The 25,173-nt window shown below is 51.7% G+C and overlaps 1 protein-coding gene across 2 annotated transcripts; it reads right to left on the bottom strand.

The window, feature by feature from the left end:
* Window positions 1–746: 746 nt before the first annotated feature.
* Window positions 747–24,527, bottom strand: GLTP (glycolipid transfer protein). Of its 2 annotated transcripts, XM_089894582.1 has the most exons (6): window positions 24,295–24,527; window positions 7,770–7,828; window positions 6,643–6,776; window positions 3,726–3,876; window positions 1,736–1,912; window positions 747–1,000 (listed from the first exon to the last, which is right to left on the bottom strand). In XM_089894582.1, the coding sequence occupies exons 1-6, from the start codon at window positions 24,395–24,397 to the stop codon at window positions 938–940; spliced, it is 687 nt and encodes a 228-aa protein (XP_089750708.1). In that variant the 5' UTR covers window positions 24,398–24,527; the 3' UTR covers window positions 747–937. The 2 variants fall into 2 exon arrangements, with proteins under 2 accessions (XP_089750708.1, XP_022406602.1); XM_022550894.3 differs by having other exon boundaries at window positions 747–1,912; window positions 24,295–24,524.
* Between the last annotated feature and the right edge of the window lie 646 nt (window positions 24,528–25,173).

Genomic DNA, 25,173 nt, shown 5'->3' with positions numbered 1-25,173 from the left:
ATATCAAACTGACTGTGCACAAGACCCCTGAAGGCGTTCCATAATTTTCAGGGTCAAATTCAAATCCCTCAGTGGCATGATGTCTCATATACACACAGCCTGCTCTGGGTCAAGCCACCAGGACATTGCTGATGGTTTGCAGTGTCCCCTTCTTCTCCTCCTCTACCGGGATCTTCCCCACCCCAACCCTTCCATCGAGGTTTAGTGTCATCCCAGGATGTGACCCACACACACACCTGTAGCCCCAGGCTCCCTCTGGGCACTGACCACTCTATATCATCACTGGTGATTTACTGGTCCATCTTGCCCACTAGACGATCAGTTCTGTAGGAGCAGGAATGAAGTAAAACATTTCCTTCTACATTTGACCCTAGGAACAGAAAAAGCATCAGCCCACGATAAACTCCAATAACCAATGGTCACAGGGTTGGGGAGGCAACAGGGATTGGTGGGGACTGAGGCAAAGTGGAAAATTTATCCACCCACTCCCCGCATCCAGCCAAGGGGGCAGTCATCTCTCAGCTCCTGACAGGCAGTCTGATTTTTCAAAAGAATCTAGAAATCAAGATTTTTCTGTGACATGTCCCCAGTTTCTCAGTGTGGCAACCAGTTCTATTTTTTTAAACCAGAAATAGGACCTGGAGGCCAGAAAACAGGTCCTTGGCTTATCCCCAGTTGTAACCTCTGATCCAGAAAGAACAGAAAAAAAAAAAAAAAAAATCAAGAACCAAAAGAGCACACCAATGTGATTCCAAAATAGAGATTTATTTATTAAGGATTATTTAGTTTCCACATAAAAATCACCAATTGTTCCTCACTGGGTTTTTAACACATACCAGTTCTTTGGGGATTGCTCTGTTCGCCCCAACACTTTCAAAGATACAGCTCTTTTTAGCGCCAGGAAGGACAGTTAAGGCAGCAAGGCGTGTTCTTGGGTTCATCCTCTCTCCCTTGAAAGAATACACATGGTAGGTAGTTTCTTAGGTTGGAAAAGCTGTCCCTGAAGAAGATAATTATGGAGAAGAATGCAAATACAGTCATCTATGGTCAATTATTTGTGCCTGATAGCTTTAAAATAACCCTCCCCTTGGTCATCAAAGGCTTGCTGGTTGGTTTCAGCTATAAAAACACTGCCTAGCAAAAGACAGTAAGAAAGAGCAGGCTCTAATGACAGTGCTGTGAGGTTGGGCTGTGCAAACCACTGAGAACACACACCAGTCTACTTTAAAAAAAATCCCACAACAGGGGCCCTGTATAATTTCAGATCAAACCCCCTCGTGGTCCTTAAAATACCCCAAACGTCATTCAGCCAGATCCTCAGAAGGACACATGCCTATTTTTAAAGTGAGGAGTCTGACACCAGTTCCCCCAGAGTCACGCTCCGCATGGGGTGGTGGTGGGAAACCAAAAAAACCCTAGGACTTGATTTATTAGAAACATTAATCAATTTTTATCACACTGAAATGAAGGCATAAAGTCAGTCTGTGCTGTCATGAAATTCAGAAGTGAGATCGTTATTTATTGCTCCAGGAGGATAGACCCCAAAAGTGACTTTTAAAAGAGCAGGGCCGGTCCCCTGCAGACCCTGGTCCGTCTCTGGGCTGCTCTGGGGGGCGCCTCAGGCTGGGGGTGGCCGGCCGGCTGGATTCACAGTGATTCGGGTTTGCCTGTTCCTGCGGGGGGCTGTGGTCAGGGGCGTGTGGCCCGGGGTGCCCGCTGAGGGTCTGGCCTACACCTTGTAGTTGAGCTCAGCGTTCATCTTGGTGTACATCTCGTAGATGACGTCGATGGTGGCCGTGTAGTTGACCAGGAAGAGGCGGATCTTCTCCAGGCATTCCTCTTCCGTCACGTTCTGGCCCTTGGAGAGTGCTTTGAGGAGGTCGGACTTATAGGGGGCCGCGCACAGTGCTGCCTTGAGACGGGTGAGAGGGGGGTGCTCAGTGTTAGCGGAGGGGGAGACCCTGAGCCACCGGGCCAGGCCCGTCGGGGTTCTGGGAGGGGACTCCCCAGAGGTCCGTGCTGGGCAGGGGTCTGTGCTATTCGTGGTGCTGGGCGGGAAAGGCCAAGGGGGATGTGTGTCCCCTTCTACTCCGGTGAGAGACAGCAGGAAGTTTTGGGGACAGACAGACCTGGGTTCAAATTCCAGCTTGTGCCGCTGACTAGCGGTGAGCCTTGAGCAAGTTACTTAGCCTCTCTGAGCCTCAGTTTCCTTATCTGTAAAATGGGGATAATAATGACACCCACCCAATCAGGCTGCCTTTGTGAGGATTAAGGAGGTCATGCAAAGTACTCAGCACAGCACCAGGCACATAGCAGGTGCTCGGCTTGGATAAGCCTCTTCCCCCAGGGCTCCCTGCCCTGGAGAAAGTGAACAGCTTCCTCCTGAGACCCCACCTTTCTGAGCCGGGGAGAGGATGGCTGATCTGTGCTGTTCCTCTTTTGTCCTTCAGGGGGTGATACTTCCCTAAATTTCAGGGCTTCCCTGACAACTTGAAAAGTCCAGAGAACCGGACATACACAGAATTTCAGAGCCAGAAGGAAAAGGATGCAACCGGATAAAAAGCTTAGGCTACAAGCCTTTTGAGAAGGTGAGGAAATTACAAATAATTACGTTATCATTAGGAATCAAAATAGAAATAGCTTCAATTTGCTGAGTGTAAACCACATGCCAAGAACTTTATACAGAGTAACACGCTGACTCTTCACAATGAGACTGTGAGGCAGGGCCTATTTTATACCCATCTGCAAGATAAGGATACTGAGGCTCAGGAGGTAGAATCCCAGCTGCCCGTTTTTCTTACTGTGTGACCTCTAGCAAGATCCTAAACGTCTCTGGGCATCAGTTTCCTCATCTGTGAAATGGAGGCAAGGACAGTACCTCTCGGTGCATTTGTGAGGATCGCCCTCCACCGGCAGCCCGCCAGGCCAGGCATCCAGCACACATGGTTATTACTGAGGTGGTGGTCGTGAGGCCTTCAAGGGGGAGGGGGTCTGCCGAGGATGGCGGGGGACAGGGCTCTTGCGGTGCCCACCCAGGATGAGCACTGTCCCCAGCCCTGCCAGGGCAGATGGCCCAGATGTGGCCCTATTTCCTGCCTGGATCCAGCAGATTCCCAACCCAGCCTACCCTCGACCTGTGCCAGGTGGGACAGAGACCAGCCCTCAGATGCCGGTTCTCACGGGAGTGAGGAAGAGCGGGTGGTGGGGGCTTCAGGAGGAAGGGCAGCCACGACAGTGTACAGGGCACCCCGAGGGCTCTCCACACGTCCCCAGTGGACCTCTCCCAAAGCCGGGCTGCTGCTGAAGGCCAGTGGTCATCATCACCCCAACACAAGTCACCAAGAGCCTCGTGGGCCAACGTTCTTTCAGCAGACACCCCCGTGGGCACAGGGGCCCTTCCTCCTCTCCCCACCCCAGTGCGAGGGTCCCAGCTGAATCCAAGGGGCCAGTGAGGCCAGCCCACCATCAACCTGACAGCCTCAGCCTCTGCCCTGCTTCCTCCCATGGCCTCCCACTCAGGCCCCTCATCAGAACCACCACGGAGCATCTAGGAAAATGCCCACCACGCGGCAGGGGTCCCTCGGAGCACCAGCCTCACCCCAGATGGACAGGGGAGCCCTTCCTGAGCCGGGGTGGGAGGGGGGCGGGGCCCGCAGCCACAGGGCGCGGAGCAGAGGGCGGGCCCTGCGAGCCGGTGGTCCTTCCGGGCCTGCGGCGCGGCTCACCTGGAAGATCTTCTGCACGATCCAGCCGTGGTACTTCTTGAGGGCCATCTCGTAGGCCTTGGTGGCGTTGACGCGGACGAGGCTGGGGTGGTTCTCATCGCGTTCGCCATCGCAGATGCTCTGGAGGAACACCTGGATGAAGCGCAGGCCTCTGCAGCCGGAAGGGAGACTGCGCTTCAGGGCCCTGTACGCCCCCGTCGGCACCACCCACCAGTGCCGCACGCGGAGACCCGGATGCGCTCTATATTAACCTCCTACAGTGAGCCGGGGCACGGACACCACAAAGGGAGTGACGATTCCTCTGCTGTCATGTGTCTACAACAGCTTCCGTGTAATGTGACTCCCCGGCTCACATCACATGTCCCAAGTACCTCGTCTATACCAGGTCTGGGGCCAGTCCCTGTTGGGCTGTAAGGTCTGTGAGGGCAGGGTCTGGGCCTGTCTTGCCTATTTCCATGGCCACATGGCCATCAGTGCTTGAGGAATGAAGCCAGTCAGTGCAGGGTTGAAGCTACAGCTCTGGTCCTCAAAGGGCTCAGGGACCAGAGACCAGGGACATGCTGAGAACACAGGCGAGTTTGACCCTGTGGGTTCCCCGCCTCCATCACTGCCTGAGCCATGGTCTGCATCCTCCAATGGCCACTTGAGCCCTTCCTCTGGGGTAGGATGATGCTTCAAGAGCCAGAAGAAGGGTGTGGGTCACGGCAGAGTGACCAAGTTGAAAATCAGATCAATACTAGCCCTTTACTCCACATCATTTCATCTGCTCCCCTCAGCCCTGTGAGACTAAGTTCAGCATGACCTGCCCACTTCACAGAAGGGAACACAGAGGTACCCCAAAAGCTCAATCAAAGGCCGGGATGTGAACCCAGCCTGTCTCACTCCCCAGCTGGGGTCCTCTGCTTCCTCCCTGCAGGGCGGTAGGATTCAGGTTGGGGGGTTCTTAGGGGCAAGTGTTCTGGGCCCGAGGACTAAAGGAATAAAAGTTAAGCTTTATCACCTATGAGGTGAAGGGAAATACTCCATGCTTGGATCACAACCCTCAACCATTGGGGATCAGCCTGGGGTGTGGAAGCAAGCTCGGGGTCCAGTCCCAGCCCTGCCCTGGCTGACCACCTCTCCTGAGCCCCTGCCTCTCCCAGCCCAAATGATCCCCCTCTAACCAGCAGCTGGGACGATTCCTTCTCAAGCCCCATCTTACCCTGTTGCCAATGGACTTCATGCCCCTCAGTGGCTCCCTAGCACCCCTGAGGAGGCTGGAACTCATCCCTGTCCAATCCCATCTCATCTTTCCCTGCTCCTGCCTTGCATCCTGGGCCCTGGCTAGACCAGATCTTCCTGGAGGGGCAGATATGCTGTGCCTTTCCTGCCCTCCCAAGGCCTCTGCAAGGCCTCTTCCTCTTGGAACACTCCTGTTCAGTCTTGGAGACCCTGCTTGGCGATTCTCCTCCGGGAAGCCCTCCCTGATTTCTCTCTGCTCCAGAGTCTGATATCCAGCTGTCAGGATCTGCCCACCATCCTGACCCCTTGCCCAGGCTGTGATACCCTAAGAGGGACCACGCCTCTCCAAGCATCATCCCATGCACCCGGCACCATGCACAGCACACAGCAGGTGCTTATTATGTGCTCGATTTGTTGACATCCACCGGCATGTGCTCTCCCAGTCACCTGGCTCTGCCCACGTCTGATCTGGACACAAACCATCTAACTGATCTGAACGTCACTCTCTGGCTTGCTCTTCCTGAGAAACCTATGGAACCTGCCAATGGATAGACCCAGGGGCGTTCCTTATTCCAGGTCTGTGAGTCTCTTGTTGACAGATAAGAGTAGGTAGCTCAGTGGGGGCGAGTCGTAAAATAGGCCATAAGGTTGTTAATTATAGCCCACTTACCCCCTGATGCCCACACAGGCCACACCCTCCAGGGAGCAGATTCTTCCTGTTCTGTTTCACCAAAGAAGTGCATGGGGGTGGGGGTGGGGTAGCTTCAGGGAATGGAGAGAGAGACAGGGGAAGAGCGCCTTTCCTGGCTCCTGACTCCAGGCCCCAGAGAAAGGGCAACATTGGGAACATCCGTGGGGCAGAGAATGGGTCCCTGGCTTCACAGTTGTTGCCAGGGACTGTGGAGTTTGCACAGCTAAAGGAGAATTCTGGAGCTGGTAGAGAGCAGGGTGATCTCAGCAAGCAAGCTGCCTGGCCTCTCTGAGCCTCAATGGCTTCATCTGTGAGATGGAACAATTGTATGCGGCTCCAAATATGTGCTATGAGGACAATATGTAACACGGCTACAAGCACTGTCAACTCTGGGGTAAGACTGTCTGAGTTCATATCCCATATCGGGGTACCCTGCCCCCAGGCCACAGGACGAATTTGTGCAAATTAGAGTTCTTTGTCCTCAAGATGCTGTATTTCTGTCAAGAAGCTGTCATAATATACAAATCTACCATGTGTGTGATGTGACCGGCCCTAGACAGAATATCTTGGTGCAGTGTACAACCTGCACAGCTGTGCTCAGCCACTCAGTCCCAGCACTGCCCCTGTGCCCTGGGCATGTGATTTGGCCTCCAGAAGCCCCAGCGGCCTCCTCTGGGAGATGGGGATAACCACACCTAACTCACAGCACATGAAATGCGATTGGGTGTCTAAACAGCTTAGCACAACGGCCAGAGTACCCGCCGGCTTGCTATGCCTCTGGTGGGGCTGGAACAAGCAAGGAAGCGTCACCATCAGGCTGGCCTTGGCCCCCAGGGTGCTTTTTCTCTGTCACTAACTAGCCTTGCACAAGAAGAGCGCCTATGTGAAAGACAGGAAGTGCCCGTCCTGCCCCCGTGGGGCAGTGGCAGGGTTGGCTGTCCCTCCTCTGCAGAGCAGGACTCCGGGCCCACCAGCCACACACACCCAGCCACCTGAGCCCATCACCTCTTCAGCCACATCAGCGCCAGCGTGGCCCCCACTTTGGGCCACTCTGCTCCATACATTTCCTTCTCCACCTCCAGGATGTTCTGCAGGGTCCGGAACTTGGCCGGGTCGGTGTCATACACAGCTTTGATTTTCTGAAACGGAGCACACAGGGTTTCCCCCTTAGGAAGGCTGCCCCCATAGACGGCTGCCTGCGTGCTGGGTGGAGGGGCACCCCGCCAGAGCCTCGCTCTCCTGCCCCCCAGTGCCAGGACCTGCAGTGGGGCTTGTCAGAGGGGCTTGTCATAACAATAACCATGACTGTTCGCATTTGCAGGACTTGCGAAGTACTTTATGGGCACAGCCTCATTTGATCCTCATGGCAACACTGATGCTGCTGTCATGATTCCAATTTGCCGATGAGGAAACCGAGGCTCAGAGAGGGGAAATGACGTGCACAAGGTCACATAGCTGGTGCAGGTGCGAGCGGGTTCCAGCACTGGCCAGGCCCCAGAGTCCACATTCTCCAACCACTACTGACAGCGCCTCAAACCCCTAGCATCTGAAGTTTCGCTTTTGTGGACAAATGGAAATAGGTTCTTAGGATTCTGAGATGTCCAGGAAGAAGGCTCCTGAGTTGGAGGCAGGCAGTTTGGATGTGAATTCCACCTCTGCCACTTCCGTGCTATGAGCCCCTCAACAGCTCTGAGCCTCAGCTTCCTCATCTATAAAATGGGGATAATGACACAGAACCAGCCTCAGAGTGGATCCTCATGGGGGGAGGGTCAGTGGCTAGGGGATGCCATCCGGAACTCTCAGGATTGGGGAAGGGAAGGGCAGGGTCAATGCACCTGTGGACCTTGGAGTTTATTTTTTGTTTGGTAGAGTGAATACAAGAACCAGTAGGTTTCTTCTCAGGTCAACCCTCCAGACTGTGGTCCTAGTTTGGCTATGACTGGATGGCATGACCGCAAAGAGGACCAAGAACCTGGAGCTCCAAGTCAGAGAAGCTGGGGCCCAGGCCCATTTCCACATCTCCTTCCTGTTCCTCAGCCTGGGGAACTTGCGGCAGGGAGCAGGGCACTGGTGACCGGACGGGATTATAGAGTCCTGATCTGGGTACCGGGGCTGCAGGGCCAAGTACGTACTGTGATGTTGCCACTTATGTCCACCTTGATGGGAGTAAACACTGGGGAGCCGAGGCAATCTGGGGACAAAACAAGAAGAGAGATTTAGATTCCCAATGAGGGTGATATTCAGGACCTCCATGGGCCATGGGGACAGGAGGGGAGGTCACTTGGTGTGTTTAAGGAAAGGCAGAGCTGTTTGTTAAGTACTAAAATGGTTCATGGGCAATCTGGAGTGCTGGGCTCTGAGTGAGACCAGTTTCTTACTGCAGGACTTGTCAGAGCCTTTAAAATACACCTGGACTAGGACTTCCCTGGTGATCCAGTGGTTAAGACTCCGCACTCCCAATGCAGGGGGCCCGGGTTTGATCCCTGATCGGGGAACTAGATCCCGCATGCTGCAACTAAGAACCCACATGCCACAACTAAAAGAGGCCGCGTGCCACAACTAAGACCTGGCGCAGCCAAATAAATAAATAAATACTAAAAGAAAAAGTACAACTGGACTATCTAGGGGGCAAACCGTTTTGTCCACAGCACCGTCTCTTCCTAAGACAAAATGTTCTATATTTGCACCGTCTAACATGGGCCACATGTGGCCTTTGAGCACTTGAAATGTGCTGAGTGTGATCGAGGGACTGAATTTGTAATTTGATTTAACTTCCATCATTTAAATAGCCACACGTGGCCAGTGGCTACCTAATTGGACAGCACAGTGTAGAGTATCTTGCAAAACTAACACTCTAAGAAACCATCTTGGCTGACAAGGCGGAGGCACGAATGAACCAGCTGGCCAGGAGGCAGCTCGAGGAATCTTACGAGCTGGAAGAAGAGCTCGTTCACCAGCTTTTTTTTTTTTTTTTTTTAATTTTTATTGGAGTATAGCTGCTTTACAATGTTGTGTTAGTTTCTACTGTACAGCAAAGTGAATCAGCTATATGTATACACATATCCCCTCTTTTTTGGATTTCCTTCCCATTTAGGTCAGCACAGAGCATTGAGTAGAGTTCCCTGTGCTATACACTAGGTTCTCATTAGTTATCTTTTTTATACATAGTACCCATAGTGTATATATGTCAATTCCAATCTCCCAATGCATCCTACCCGACTCATTCACCAGCTTCTAAGGAGGAAGTGAGCTGGTGACCCAGAGGCCCCACCGTTCTGAGACTCTGCATAAGAGCCCAGGAGAACCCACCAGGAGTGGGACTCTGGTCACTTAGCAGAGCTCGATGAACTGGGGCTCCATACCCACTCTGCACACACTGGCAGTGTGGGTTTGGTCATGTCCCTTCTGCTCTCTGAGCCTCAGCTTTCCCATCTAGCAAATGGGCCAACAGAACCTATCAGAGCTGCTGTGAGGATGATGTGAAACAACCCACTTCCAAGACACAAATTTTGTTCACCTCTGGAATCGGAATGTTCTTAACTGGAGGCGTTTTTCCTGTCTTGGTGGTTCATAAAACAACAGAGCATTTTAAAATAGGTGGCACCTTTGAGTTGATGAAATGTGGACCTAGAAACTGGCAGTGCCTGGAACTCAGGACTCCATGGGAAATGTGAGCTGACTGTGGACTGTCTCTCCTCCTTTCCCTCCTCTATGATCCCCCAGCAGGCTGTCATAGGGACCAAAGACAGCCCACAGGTCAGAGCCCCCTGCTAAGGGCTGGGCACGGAGGAAACACGTGGGGAAGGGCCAGTTCTCTCCTGAGCAGACTCAACAAGCACTTCACCTCAGAGCCTAAAGACAGCTGTGCTTCCCCAACACCTCTCACCGTCCTCGATACAGAGCCCAGGGGGCAAAGCTGCCCAAGCAGGACGCAAGTGGGTACCAAACCCACGGCGGGGAAACACCAGCGCCAGCTTCCCCTTGTCCGCTGGCCAGGCTGGGGCCTCAGTGTGTGTGCCAGCTGACCGCATGGGGCGGAGGACTGGGGGAGGGACACCTGTGGGCTGAATTCCACCCAAGGTGACCCAGCACACCTGGCCGGCCATCTGGAACATTCTAATCGCAGCTGTTACAAAAAAGGTGCATTGGGGAAACAGCATTGGACGTTATAAATGAAATACCCCAAAACCCAATGGAAAGAAGGTCGGGTAGATATCCAGACACCCTGGGTTTGAATCCAGTTAAGCAAGTCTCCTGTGCCTCAGTTTCCTCACATGTCAAATGGGGCAGCAGTGGTACTTATTTCATAGGGTTGACGTGGGGATTAAAATGCACGCACTGAACGCGTTTAGCAGAGTGGCCAGCACGGGAACCCTCAGTGCACGAACTGTGACCATCTTTATGACTCTGTAGCATGACCAGGGCCAGGCTCCACGGTCCAGCAAATGTCACCCAGGCTCGGAAGGCACCAGGTCCGTCAGGACCTCTGCTGAGTGGGAACACTGGGCCTGTGCCCCCTGCCACCTCTACTCTCCTACCTCCCGACTGAGGCCCTCATGGGGCCCGGGGTGGCTGCCTTGCCCCACTGCAGGCTCCCGGGCACAGAATCCTCGGGCCGAGAGGTGAGCCCACTGCTCTCAGCTACCGGCCTCTCTCTCACGCCCGTGGGAGCACATCTCCATCCATGGGGTTACGCTGGACCTCCCCCGGGGTGGCCACAGGAGCTGCTCCGAGGTGCTGGGTGGGGGGATGCAGGCTGCCTGTCCCACCTGATCTTGGGCGCTCTGGACTCCCAGGTGGACCTGCCAAGGGCATTAATGAGGTAATGATTCCACCCACCCTTTCATCTTCCCTGATGTATCGCTGACCTCATCCTGCAAGGCCAACCTGGGAGTCTGTGCAATTTGCTAGCCCTGTAACGTGTTCTCTCCCGGGACATTTACCACCGACTCCCCCAAAGGACAACGCATTCCAGACTTAAAATAAGAATGCAGGGGGCTTCCCTGGTGGCGCAGTGGTTGAGAGTCTGCCTGCCGATGCAGGGGACGTGGGTTTGTGCCCCGGTCCGGGAGGATCCCACATGCCACGGAGCAGCTGGGCCCGTGAGCCATGGCTGCTGGGCCTGCGCGTCCGGAGCTTGTGCTCCGCAGCGGGAGAGGCCACAGCAGTGAGAGGCCCACGTACCGCAAAAAAAAAAAAAAAAGAATGCAGGGAATTCCTGGCGGTCCAGTGGTTAGGACTCAGTGCTTTCACTGCTCAGGGTAAAGGTTCAATCCCTGGTCAGGGAACAAAGATCCCACATGCCGAGCGGCGTGGCCAAAAAATAAATAAATAAAAAGAAACCTCCTTTAAAAAAATAATAATAACGCAAGACAGCCAGGACTCTCCACCACTGGAGACTCTTCCCCTCTTGACTATGCAACCAAGGGTCACCAATTCCGAGCCTCACAGGAGCCGGGCAGGTGCCATGGATGGGCAGCATAGGGACTGGCGAAACCCTTCCAAAGGGGGACTTCTCTGGTGGCGCAGTGGTTAAGAATCCACCTGCCAATGCAGGGGACACGGGTTTGATCCCTGGCCCGGGAAGATCCCAGATGCCGCAGAGCAGCTAAGTCCGTGCACCACAACTACTGAGGCAGCACTCTAGAGCCCTCGAGCCACAACTACTGAGCCCACATGCCACAACTACTAAAGCCAGTGCACCTAGAGCCCATGCTGCGCAACAAGAGAAGCCACCACAATGAGAAGCCCGCGCACCGCAACAAAGAGTAGCCCCTGCTCGCCGCAGCTAGAGAAAGCCAGCACACAGCAACGAAGACCTAGCTCAGCCAAAAAAAAAAAAAAACAAAACCCTTCCAAAGGGATGGCCAATGGCTTCACCTCCACATCTTTCAAAATGTATGTTGTCCAAAGACATGAGGTGGATTGATGGATGGATGGAGAGGTGGATAGAGAGGTATGGTCAGGTATTAATGGTAGAATCTACGTGACAGATTCATGAATATTCACTGTAAAATTCTTTCAATTTTGCTGTACATTTTTTTTATGGGTATACTATTTTATTAACATTTAAATTTCACCAAGAGTTCACTAGCCATTTGTTCAGATTTTTAAAGACAAAATGGGCAAACAGCTTTAAGGCTGCGATGTATTTAACACTGCACCATATATTCACCAACTAGTCAATCGAAGGGGTATGACTATACCCTTAGGAGCACCAAGTATAGGAAGAAGCCCTGGAATTGGAAGACAAACTTGCCCCGCCATTCAGGACTGAACAGAGGTCTTTGGTTGCTGACAAGATCTCCCCTTGACTTCAGACTTGAGACAAACCGAGGGAGTCTGTCAGTATACACAAACCACTGCCTTCAGTAATAGGAGGGACTGGCCAGAGCCAGTTCAGATTGTGGAGGCCAGTCTAAAGTGAGCAGGGCTGGCTGGAGGCTGGAAATGTCGCAGCTGAAGGCCAGCATCGGCGGATGACAGCAGCCATCTTCTAAAAATCGCTCATTCGTACACAAGTTCCTAAGATGCTTTTCCCAAACAGGGTGCTGTATGTATTAAAGTGTTCACATATAAAGTTGGAAAAGAATGTCAGACTTGGGACTTCCCTGGTGGTCCAGCAGTTAAGATTCTGTGCTTCCACTGCAGGGGCACGGGTTCAATCCCTGGTGGGGGAACTAAAATCCCACATGCTGTGCGGCACAGCCAAAAAAAAAAAAAAGAACAAGAATGTCAGACACTTTTTTCTGCTCATAAAAGTCATACTTCTTCCTTCCACTTTTTCTCCAAGTCCACTGCACTGCTACTGTGATTGTGGTTCCACGTGTAACTCTGTTTTCCACCCATCCCTGCCATGGACTTGAGCTCAGAGAGGGCAGAGACCAGGGGGCCTCAGTCCGCCTCTGTGCCCCCAGCACCTGGCACGGAGCTGGACCCCAGCATGAATGAGGGGGCAGATAATAGGAAACGTGAATCTAGAGGCACATTTCCTGCCAGGTTCTTTTTCTAGCCACTTTCTTATAGTGAAGATTGACCCAATGCACCGGGTCTAAGGACCCACGCGACTAACATGGCAGAGGCTATGAGAAGGGGCTTTGGCCTGTTTCCCCACCTGGAAAGGGACCACCCCTGTAGAGTTGCTGTGATGGGGCAGGCGCCATATGTGCCAAGTGAGGGCCCTGAGCCTGGCCGTGATTTGATTCCCACCACCGGCTGATGTTCAAGTAAAGCCATCCCACGTTGGAGATGCGGAACCAGAGCTTGGTGACAGACCATCATCAACCATGCGTGGGTGGCTTCCTAGCTTTTCCCAGCGACTCAGGTCACTGGGTGTGCATTTTAGACATGCACAGAATGTTATTCAGCTTCCCTGGCTCTAGAAACGGCTCTTGTGTGGTTCTGAGTGCCCGCCCCACCCTGCGATGGCGGGGAGAAAGGCTTTTTGTTTCGCCTTCTCCCGACAGCGTGTCACTCGGGTCATGAGACTGCCATGGTTGGCAGGAGCCGGGCCCCAAGGCAGCTGTTCTTGTGCGTCGTGGCTACCATGCAGGGACAGAGCTTCTGCTCTACTGTAGGGTAGGATGTGGGGTCTGGATGGACTTCTGGAGCCAATTGTAGAGCAGAAGCAAGAGAGGGGAGAGTCGAGGGCTGGGAGATGGACCCCAGCAGAGGGAGGTGGTGAGGCCGACCGACCCCAGAATCCACTTCCCCGCTGCATGGGGCCGGGGCGAGGGGGCAATTGCTGGCAGGAAAGGCATCACTGTGTACACGTAGATGGGCACACAGGAGTCGGGCTGGCAGCATCTGGGGGTGGGCCGCCTGTGATCAGGGGAGGAGCACGGTTGTGCTCCAGAGCCCCGCTCCTGGGTTCGGCTCTCAGCTCTGGTGTCTGGACAAGTGCCTGAACCATGCTGGGCTCAGGCCCCTCCCTTTCCAGAGCCCTGAAGTGCTGGGCAAACAGGAGGCGCTCCAGGTAAGCTGAAGCCAGCTTCAACACGCCTCATGGAAGGCTCTGGGTTTATGTTTGCTTTGGCGCAGCCCGAGGCCACCAGGCCCAGAAGAGCCAAGTGACTGGCCCAGGGTCACATGGCGAGAGTCAGGCACGCAGACACAATTAGCCAAGGCTGGTGCCATGACTTCCTCTAGCCTTTCTTTCTAGGACATTTATAACTGTGTGTGTGAACTCAACAAAAGCGAAAGGACTCTGACGGGAAAACCCTGAAATGATTTTTTTTTTTTTTTTTTTTTTTTGCGGTACGCGGACCTCTCACTGTTGTGGCCTCTCCCGTTGCGGAGCACAGGCTCCGGACACGCTGGCCCAGCGGCCATGGCTCACGGGCCCAGCCGCTCCGCGGCATGTGGGATCTTCCCGGACCCGGGCACGAACCCGTGTCCCCTGCATCGGCAGGCAGACTCTCAACCACTGCGCCACCAGGGAAGCCCCCCGAAATGATTTTAACCCCCAAGCACACCGTGGCCTAAGCCTTGAAATGCAAACTGGCCGCTGCTCTGGATACGACACGACACAACATGCTTCTGGAGGGTTATCCAGCTTTACGTTTCCCACAGAATGCAGTCCTGTCTCAAAATTATTACCTTTCTTGTTTTACCTGTTTTGCAGTTAACCGAAACTTGTTTTTCATTGTTGTCAGCCAACAGGGTCTTTAGAATGACACCCGGAACCTGCCAGAAGGGAAGGGCAGGGGGTGGGGGGGCGGGGGGGCGCTCGGATGCTTTTCTCATTCATCAAAGGAAGTTGTCTCAAAAACAAAAGAAAAATCAGGTACAATTTCACCATCTCACTGCATGGAACCAACTCTAATGGGCACGGATTCCAAACACAGTCAAGCCTTGGTTACCTGGAACGTGTTGGCAAATGGCCCCTTCTGTTTAGAAGACTTTTCTAAGCATGCTACTCAACCCAAAAGGCATAAGGAAAAGACCAATAAGTCTGATTACAAAACCCAGAAACCTTCTATATGGGATGGGGTTGGGGTGGGGGAAAATCCCATCACCAATCTAAGCCAAAGAACAAACTGATTGGGGGAGGGGATGACCTGTGTAACAAATATCATAGACCAAAGACTATCATCCCTAATATGTAAAGAGCTGGAACAAATCAATAAGAAAAAAACAACAACCAACTTATAGAAAAATGGACAATTAAAAGAAGAAAGGAAAAGACATTTAATCTCAATAATAAAAAGAAAATAAAGCAGTGAAATATTTTCCATCTACCAAATTTTATGAATGTACCAACTTTCACATGCAGCCATTCTGAATGGAACTTCTCAAAATGTAACTCAAACGTCCCTGCCTTTATACAGCAAGCCATTTGCAGTTTTCTAAACAGGGCCATCATCAAAAACAGGAATTATGATAAAGGTGTGGCCCACTGACGTCACAGGCCTCCTCAACTCTTCTCTAAATGGCTCTACATGGTATGTTTTCAGGGACTTAGGACAGTTTTATGTAGTTTTTTTAAACTCCTCTTGTTTTCTCTGCAGTGCTTTGATTCTGCTAGATACTTGGAAAACAAATAGCTAACTTTGTCACCATTGCCTGCAAAATAAGAGGAAACAGGCACCAAGCAAGCATTCTGTGCATGACCTCTGTGACAGTTCTGCCCGGGTCTCTGTCATAGCTCAGATGGTTGAGATTGCCCAGACAGCAGAATTCCCCGTAAGCCAGCAGTCACCATATGCCACACAGAATCACATTCACTTCCTCTTTTTCTGGCCTCAACGTAGTTGGAAAGCACCTGCCATCATGCTCTGAGCAAGCCCCCAGCACATATCTGGAAATTTCCATCCAAGCTGCCCCTCAACACCTGCCTCTTCAGACAACCACATCTTCCAACAGGTGATGTTCCCAACATTAGGCAAGGTGAGAGAACCGCCCCCGCCCTGGCCCGCCCTCTCATTTCATCTCAGGAATAATTTTCCTTCAAGAACAAAAAGCATCCCATTTTTAAGACGCACAGCTTCACTTTCAGCCTGTGTGATTCAGTGTGGGAATACCAGACCCAACCCATAAATACTTATTTGAAAAAGGATGAAGAGTGTACCTGTGTCATGACTCTAGGAGCCTGGTTTGGGGAGGTTCTATTTCAAATTCAATTTTTTTTTTCAATAGCTGAATAAGGTTTCGTTGTTAAACACATGGGGCAGATTAACTTTACAGATCCTGGGTTACAAGGATCATAATGGGAGGCACTCAAATTACAGCTGATGGAGATGAATCATTTATTAATCCATGGGTATGTGGTGTGTGTGTGTGTGTGTGTGTGTGGAGATGGCTCAGTCTGCAATAAGGCCTATTTTGAAGCATAAGAGCCCTGAGAATGCCCACCTTCCTAAAACTAGTTCCCATTCTAAATTCTACTATCCTAATATCTAAGAGAAAAGAATGTTTACAAAGTGATGCTTTTAAAAATTACCCCCATGACATGCCAACTCTCTTTATCCAAAATTGACCCCTTTGTCAAAAACCAGCCTTCAATCAGGAATGCAGATGGGAAAATGATTTCTCTTACTTGCTGTGTGGCCTGGGAGAATTTAGTTAAACTCTCTGAGCCGCAGTTTCCACATTTGTAAAATGAGGCTAATAACAGGCCTCACCTCATAGTTTCTGGCTAAATTTTTTAAGAAGTATTCTTTATGATTATGATTATAATAACTATTATTATACATTATATCATCATTCTTTAGAGAAGAAATCCAGAAAAGTGTGATTCCAATGATTAAGAAATCAAAAGAGAAAGAGAGGAAGGGAGGGAGGAGAGAGAGGTAGGGAAAGAAGGTGTTGTCAGTTGATTGATATGGGTAAAGTTAACAGGAGCCCTTCAGTTATAAAATAAGGACCATGTATTCCTGACCATTAATGTCTGAGATCAGAAGGGAGTGGAGAAAGGAACTCGGGGGAACAGCAGTGCAGAAAAGGAATCATTTCTGAGCCAGGGGAAGTGTGAGCTGACTGCGGAACTGCAGGGACAGAAAGCAGAGGTTTTACAGGACTCTGGAGAGGGCTGATCCGTTGTAATGACTTTTTTTTTTTTTTTTAATTCATTTATTTAATTTTTGGTTGCATTGGGTCTTCGCTGCTGCACGTGGGCTTTCTCTAGTCGCAGCGAGCGGGGGCTACTCTTTGTTGCGGGGCGCAGGCTTCTCATTGTGGTGGCTTCTCTTGTTGCAGAGCACAGGCTCTAGGCACACAGGCTTCAGTAGTTATGGCTCACGGGCTCTAGAGCGCAGGCTCAGTAGTTGTGGTGCACGCGGCATGTGGGAATCTTCCCGGACCAGGGCTCGAACCCATCTTCCCTGCATTGGCAGGCGGATTCTTAACCACTGCTCCACCGGGGAAGCCCCCATTGTAATGACTTTTAAAAGCTCAGATACAGTTAACACTGTAACAATTAAAAAAAAAACAAAACAAAACCCTGTTACAAGTAACTCTGTAAGAATGTAACACAAGGAGTTAACATCCATCCAGGCCATTTTAAAACTGAAACAATGCAACCTACATTTCCATTCTAATAAGCTCATTGAAATAAGCACACTGCCAGATGGGAACTTACTTCCTATCATTTCCCCTCCCTGACAAACAGCTCAAAAGGGCCCTTTCTGCTCTGGAAGACTTGTGGCAGGGCTGGCCCCCTACAAAGCCCTTACTAGCTGTGTGACCTGGTTAAATCCCTTCACCACTCTGAACCTTGGTCTCCTCTTCTGTAAAATGACACCAATTCCTCCTAATTCATAAGGTCATGATAAGGACTGGAAATGAGATATCGGCTAGTTCGATGCTTGGCACAGGGGAGTCACTCAAAACAGGGGTTATGCTAGCTATGATGGGATCATGCATTATATTTTACATGCTAGCTATGATGGGGTCATGCATTATATTTTACAAAGCCCTTTGTCACGCATTCTTTCCATTCCCTTTCAAGTCCCATGTTGGCTGGGCACCTACGCTCTGCCAGGCACATTGCTGGGGCCTGGGAGGCGATTCACAATGGGGCCCTGTTCCTCCAAGAAGCCCTATGCGACAGACACCCCACAGATGAGGAATGAAACGGGGGTTGGATGAGCTAGCAAGTGACAGAGTGGACGTTCGGGTCTTTTCCCTCTTTCTTCTCCATCCTCTTCCCTCCAGGAGCAGAGGCCAGACCTCAGTCCCTGACCTCAGGGCCGGACTTTTCTGAACCCAGAGGATCAAGAGGATCTCATCCTTATCACTGGGGGAACAGAGCAGGTGGGCACCATTTGTCCATGCTCTGCACTGGCCTTTGGATGTTATAAGTGAGAATTGCTTCAGTAGCCAGGCAGCTCAGCTGGCCCCAAGCCCTGGCAGCTGGTCACCAAGAGCCAGAGGCAGCTTGTTTTTGCAAGAACCTTGTTTCCCAAGGGCTGTGTGGCAAGAAGTGCAGAGTCTAAAGGTCTGAGGATGTCTGTCCCACCTGTGCAAAAAGATGGAGTGATTCTGGGCATTGGGTGCCAACATCATCTGGGGGAGGCCGCCTCCTTCGGCCCTCCTGGGATGCCCAGCTTCCGCCTTGTACAGTTGGGGCTGCAGGCTCAGAGAGGGGAAGCACTAGGGCATGGACACACAGCTGGGGCACCATGGAAGCAGCACTCAAGCTCAGGCTGGCTGCTTGATGCCAATCTCCATCTATCTAGAGACTTCGATTCATGGACTTCAGTGGACAATAGACCCAGGTTCAAAGCAACTTCTTCCCTCTAAGCCTCCAAAGCAGCCAGCTCATGGGCTGTTACACAGACGGACGGGATAAGACAACAGGGCCAGCGGCGGCCCTCTATACAGGTGTTACTTGGCTCTAACTCGGGCCAGGTGAGCTCATGAGCATGTCCCTCCAGCACGCAGTAGGTGCTCCTCAAGGCTAATGAATCCTCACTCACTACTTGCAAACACACTCCCAGTGGATGAGAGGAGTCTGCAGGCCGGTTCAAACTTGCAAAACCCATTGCTGAAAGTGACTTATCCACCGCCCTCCGCAAAGTACCTTGTTTCTTCCTCCTAGAAGCGGTCTACTGCCGGTTCCTACAGCATCCAGCTCTCAACAGACACTCAACCAAAATGATAACTAACCTGCTATTGGACGAGGGTTAATACAGTTTCTTGTTTCTCTTTCTTGGGATATTCTATACAAAACCAAAAATAAACATACATTTGTATCAACTTATAAAACAAGAACCAAAAAAATTGTGGTCCCAAGTCCTGAAAGGTGCTTGTTGCAATGGTAGGAACAACTTCTTAGAGGCCAAGGGGGTGTGGGTGGGGCTGGTCCCCAGGCAGTTAACTCAATGTCCCAATTAAAGGAAAAACTGAGCTGTCTGGGGCCTCCCCACTGGATGACTTCCATGCCCGAGTTATCAAATCTGCGTTCAATTAGGCAAGAGATATGGTCCCAGCATGGCAAGATGATTATGAGGCACGCAGCTCCAAGGAAACCTGCATAGTTGGTCTGGAGTTCCCAGTGTCTTTTTTTTGTTTGTTTTTTTTTGTTTGTTTTTTTGCGGTACGCGGGCCTCTCACTGTTGGGGCCTCTCCCGTTGCGGAGCACAGGCTCCGGACGCGCAGGCTCAGCGGCCATGGCTCACGGGCCCAGCCGCTCCGCAGCATATGGGATCTTCCCGGACCGGGGCACGAACCCACGTCCCCTGCATCGGCAGGCGGACTCTCAACCACCGCGCCACGAGGGAAGCCCTCCCAGTGTCTTGGATAAGCCACAGTGGAGCCAGCAGAGCTCCTGGACTTCGGTGGCCAAACAGGCTGGCTCCACTGACCAGACAGGAAGCCAGGAAAGCAGGCAGGCACAACAGCAAAAGCACTGCATAAGCAGTCCAGAGGCCAGAGTTCTAGTCTGGCTCTGTGGTCAATTGCTGGCTGTGTGACCTTGGGCAAGTCACCTAACCTTTCTGGCCTTGGTTTCTTTGGCTGTAAAACAAGATAATTCTGTGCCTCTGGGCCTGCTATTCCCCAGCCCCGCCCCCGCCAAATAGAGCTAGCATTGAACCAAAGTGATGCAAAACCACTCTTTCTGGGGCTACTCTAGGACTGTTTCGTGAGTATCAGATATCTGTAAGGCTCGATTCTATGCACATCCATTTAATTAAGCTAAGAAGCCTGAAGGAAGTAAAATCACCCCTGGAATCTGGATCTCAAGAACCAAGAGGTAGAAATCATTGCTTTCAGCTCCTGCATCTTTGGTTGCTCCCTAAACAGTGAGAGCAAACAGGTGTCACCTCATGCATCAATTCTAATGGACCTCGGAGTGGCCGAAGCTGTGTTTAGACTTAAAGGGGAAAAAAACAGTATCATGATTGATTATTAACGTCTGCCATGGGTACAGGATATGAGTTATGTATCTTAATTTGATTCTATATTTTAACTTAGAAAGAGAGAAGAAAGCAAAACACTTTTAGAAGAACCCAGAAAAATGGGAATGGAACCAAAAGCATTCACTCGACAAACATCACTAGCTCACCAAGTGCACTGAAATAACTCCAAGTGTCAGAATGGGGTAGATTCCATGGGAGTCAGGAAAGATTTTCCAGATGAGGTGACCCCTAAGCTGATTCCTTAAGGATAAGTGGAACCCAGCCAGGTGAAAGGAAGGTGGTGGGCCAGAGAGGAGTGGTACCCGAGGCAGAGAAACTGACGTGGGTAAAGTACCAGAGGCAGGTGATGGCATGGTACCCTCTGTGGGGCTGCAAGCCATTCAGAAAGGCTACAGCACAGATATCAAGGTGGGGTAACAGGGAGCCACTGAGGCTTCTAGGAAGGGAGTGACAAGACTAAATGACTAAGCCTCTCCCTCACCCTCCCTCCACCCCCCCCATCCTCCAATTGCAAATGTTCTAGAACAGCTGCATAATTGACCATAAAAGATTAGAGAGCAGGGCCTCACAGAAGTCAGCTGCAAACTGATCAGTCAGAGGTGAGATCCAATTACTGGGTCAAGGTAAAGAAAGAAGATGGACAAAGGGCTGACCTCTAAGTGGACACAGCAAAACCTATACAGCTCGGGAGACTCAGGCTGGAGATATGGAAGAGTTAGCCCAGGATTCAGATGTTCTGAGCTACATCTGACCTGCAGCCCAACCAATTAGCATTCATCAAGCCCAACCAATTCTGTCCCAAACCACCACCGATGATGGTTTAAGAAATGGGTTGTGCTAACAGGTTAAAAGCCTTCACACCCTTCGACCCGGCAATTTCCCTTCTAAACGTTAGAAATAACCAAAGAAGTATGCAAAGAAATATATACAAGAATGTTCACTGTAGCACAGTTTACAAGAGCAAAAAAACAAAAAGGAAGCAATGTAAATGTCCAACAGCAGGGGATTGGTTAAATAAATTATGGCCACATTCAAACAACAAAGTTCTAGGCAGCTATGAAAAATGCTGATTGATGGGTAAAGGCGGTTATGCTATATTGTTGGGTGTAAAAAAGCAGCTTATACATTTCCCCTTAAATATAGATAAAGATATAAATGGGTCTGGAATGAAAATACTCTGAAATGTCAGCATTGATTCTCCCAAATAACAACAACAACAAACTCTGCCTCAAAAGGTTGTGAGAGGATTAAGTGAATTAATCTACGTGGAATGCTTAGCACACAGTAAATGCTCAATAAATGGCAGGGAGTTTTTTTTTTTTTTTTTTTTGAGATTTTTAATGTATCATTTCTTCTTGTTCCATTTTCCTTTGAGAAACAGATCTTCCTTGCAGAATTAAAATACTTTTTAAAAGCACAGCTTTCAAAAAAAAAAAACCAAAAAAAACACAGCTTTCAGCCCTCTGCCCTATTTATATCAAGAGCGGTAGCTCTCAACCAAGGGTAACTCGGTCTCCCTGCAGATATTTTTGGTTGTTACAACTTGCGGAGATGGGGTGCTACTGGCATCTGGTAGAGAAAGGCCAGAGATGCCACTAAACGTCTTACAAAGCACAGACCCCCACCCCAAAGAATGGCCCAGCCCCAAATGTCAGCAGTGTCACGGTGGAGAAACCCTGATTTCGAGGAAACTGGCACCGAATGCCTTTCAGACTTCTTGTGTCCATAATCCCAGGCCTGCTCCATTCCAGAAACACACCACCCAGATCATCCAGGGGACCAGACGTTCCCAAGACCTAGACAAAGCCCGTGTGTCAGAGCTGACGGCGGATCTCCAGCGACCCCTGAGTGCCAGAGAAAAGCCACTGGTGGGAGCATCCTCCTGAAGCTTAAACCCTCAGGAGGAACTCTCCCCCAAGAAGAGCCTAAGGCTTCAAAACAGATCATCACGTTTTTTAAAATAGTGCTAAGAATTATCCTCTGTGGGCCAACCCACTGAGGCCTCTGTATAAATGGTGCTTCTGTCAACAGATGTGACGGCCCACAGCACCCGGCTCGCAGCAAAGACAAGGGTCTTTTGAGATCAGGGAAAGGAGGAGGGGGTGCTCTCCAGCAGGGACACCAGATCACCGCCAGCTCCAGCCGCCACCACCCCCCTTTCCTCTAAAACCGGCACGATAATCGCATCAAATGAAGGAGCCCCCAAATGCAGAACTGATGGGCAACCTTGCTGAAGATGAAGGAGGAAAGGGCCACAGAGCTTAACTCGGGGTTTCTCCACCTTGAGATCCAGCTAACATTTGGGGTTGGATCAGTTCTTTGTGGTGAGGGCTGTGTGTGCACTGGAGGATGTTTTGCAGCATCCCTGGCTTCTACCCACTAGGTGCCAGTAGCATCTCCCCGTGCCCCTCACCACCACGCCCCCCTCCCAGGTTGTGACAACCAAAAGTGTCTCTAGATATTGCCAGATGTCCCCTGAGGAGGCGAAACCGCCCTCAGTTGAGAACGACTAGCTTAAACAGATTCTGAATCCTTGTTCAGGGCAAATGCTCATAGAACCAAGGAGGGGGGAAAAACCTGTCACAAAAATCAACAACTCCTCAACGCTCAAACCAGATAGCTCCCAAGCTCCTGCCTGGAGAGTCAGTGTTATCTCAACACTGAGATACAGAAAATAAGAATGTTTTATACATTTAACAAGTTCTGACTGAGCACCTACTGTGTGCCAGGCACTGTTCTGGGTACCAGGGATGTAACAGTGGACGTAAAAGAGCCAGTCTGAGAATCGTACAAACCAGCCAATGGCACTCACTCAAATACTACTCATTAATCAATTATCCACTCTATGAAGGAACCAAAACTGAATCCAGGAACTTGTATAACAACCACACATCTCCCCTTGCCAACAGCTAAGACCTATTTGGCACTTAAGGCCTCAGAACTTTACACACACCACCTCATTTACTCTTTGCCGCTAGCCTAGGAGATCAGCATGCCCATTTCACAGATGGGGATGCTGAGGCTCAAGAGGTGGAGGAGGAGAGCTGGCACACGACTCCACGTAGTCACAACCACCCCAGAGCCCACGGCACTTCAGGGACTACTGCCCACCATGAGCCCTGGTCACTCACTAGGGGGGAAAGGGAGTGACCGCCCCAGGTGCCCCTTCCCTTCAGTTCAAGTCAGTGTCAAGGTTCTGTCAGTTTGCGGGTTTCAGCTAGACTCTGCCCTCCGGACTGGTCTCTTCCTGCAAGGCCACCAAATGAAACAGCAGGGTGGGGCGCTGGGCAAGCCCACATAGAAGAGGAAAAAGCAGAGCTCAGGTTTCAGCCTTTACTCGGGACCAGCAAAGCAAAGGGCAGGGGCGGATGGTACTGTCTTCAGTTTCCCATTTTCCATCCAGGGTGTGGGCTGGGCTGAGGGATGGGAGAAAGGAAGGTCTGCAACCAGCTCAGTGCTCCAATGACCTCCCAGGGCATGACATACGGAGGAGGGATCTTTCCCTTTTGGACCCCATCCCAAGCACTCCATGTCTGATGTCGCCCCACATAGCAGCCCCCCTGTCCTGAGCCCTGTTCTAAATGGAGGGAAAGCTTTAGGTGGTTCTCCCTAGGAAGGGGCCCCAGAGTTTTGCAACTCCCTCCAAAAGGCCCCTCCTCACCCTGCCAGGCTTCCTGCCCTTGGAGTGGGGGTGGTGGGTGGTGTCTCTGATCTGAAATGAGGGAATTCTAAGGAAAGAAGTGTTCACAAGGTCCCATGAGGGAGAGGCTGGGAGAATTTACAGAAAAGAGGGGGTTTATGAAATGGGGGGGATTCATTTTAAGGGGAGGGAGTTGAGAGCCATTCTGAAAGGGAAGAGGGGGATGATAGGGTGAGAGATGTTTTCTGGGAGATGGGGGATTGGAGGATTGGGGATTTGGAAGAGTAGGGGTGTCTGTGGGCAGAGGACGACTGGGGTGCACCAGGGGGCGGAGAACTGCCAGCATCTGAAGGACATGTTGGCATGTGAGGTGTCTGGGGAGACAAGAGGGTTGGGAGAGTCTGAGGGAGATGGAGGATATGGGGATGTCTGGGAAGAGATGAAGGATGTGACATGTTCGGGGGAAAGAGGATTTGGGAGCGGGCAGGGATAGGGAAAATTTGGGGTGCTTGGAGAAAAAGGGTATCTTGGGTGCGTGGGGAATTAGGATTTGCGGTGTCTAGTTGAGGGATGGTTGGGGGATGCTCAGGAGAAGAAGGATGCGGGTGCGCTCTGGGTCAGGGCTGCGGGCCAGCTCCCCTCTTCACCCCGGCTCACCGAAGAAGGGCGGCAGGTGGGACACCGCCTCCAAGAAGGGCCCCGTCTCGATCTGCTTGTCCGCGGGCAGCGGCTTCAGCAGGTGCTCCGCCAGCAGCGCCATTTCGGGGTTGAGGCCCTTGGGGATGCCCCAGCCGGCGCCGCGGGCGTCCACGCCGCCCCCCGGGCCGCCGCCGTCAGCTCCGGGTCCGTCACTGCCGCCCGCAGCAGGATCAAGGGACGCCAGCGTCGCCACTTCCGCCCGCTCCGCGCCCGCGTAGACGAGCACTCAGCGCCGCCCGCCGGCAGTGCGCCTAAGCTGCCGGACGCTCCGCCCCGCCCGTCCGCCCGTCCGCCCGCCCGCGCCCAATCCTCGCCCACGGCCGCGGACCTCCGCGTCACCATTGGCCGAGGGGCGGGGCTAGCCCGCCCGGCGCGAAAGCGCGCCGACTCGTGAATCCAGGTACGCCCAGGTGAGCCGCTCCCAGGTGAGTTACCTGCCGCCCCCGGCGTGGCACCCCCCCCCAACCAGGCGGGCTGGCTTGGGCCGAGTCCTCGCCTGATGGACGAGGTCACAACTCACAACCCATCCACCAGCCCAGGTTACAGCCCAATCCAGCCAGCGTCCCTTAGGACATCTGTTTCCCCGCAAACAGAGCCTGTCTTCCAACAGCCCCCAGTGACTTTTTGGACACTGTTGTGGTCACAGTTCTCTTTGGCTACAACCACTGGGGACGCATAATTCTTCTCCGTGAGTGATCCTATGCCTGTTGGACACTGCTCAAGTCACAAGTTAACTCCGCCATGCCTAACTAGGACTCCTGTTACCTGAAATCTGGGGTCGAGTCTGACTTCAACAGTCTGATATTACCTGATGGATTCAGCCCAGTTTACAATCCA

This window comes from Delphinapterus leucas, chromosome 14 (assembly GCF_059928025.1).
Source record: "Delphinapterus leucas isolate spDelLeu-1000000601 "Yukka" chromosome 14, BTC_Dleu_Yukka2, whole genome shotgun sequence".
NCBI lineage: Eukaryota > Metazoa > Chordata > Mammalia > Artiodactyla > Monodontidae > Delphinapterus > Delphinapterus leucas.
This window is presented reverse-complemented; position numbering and strand designations above follow the sequence as displayed.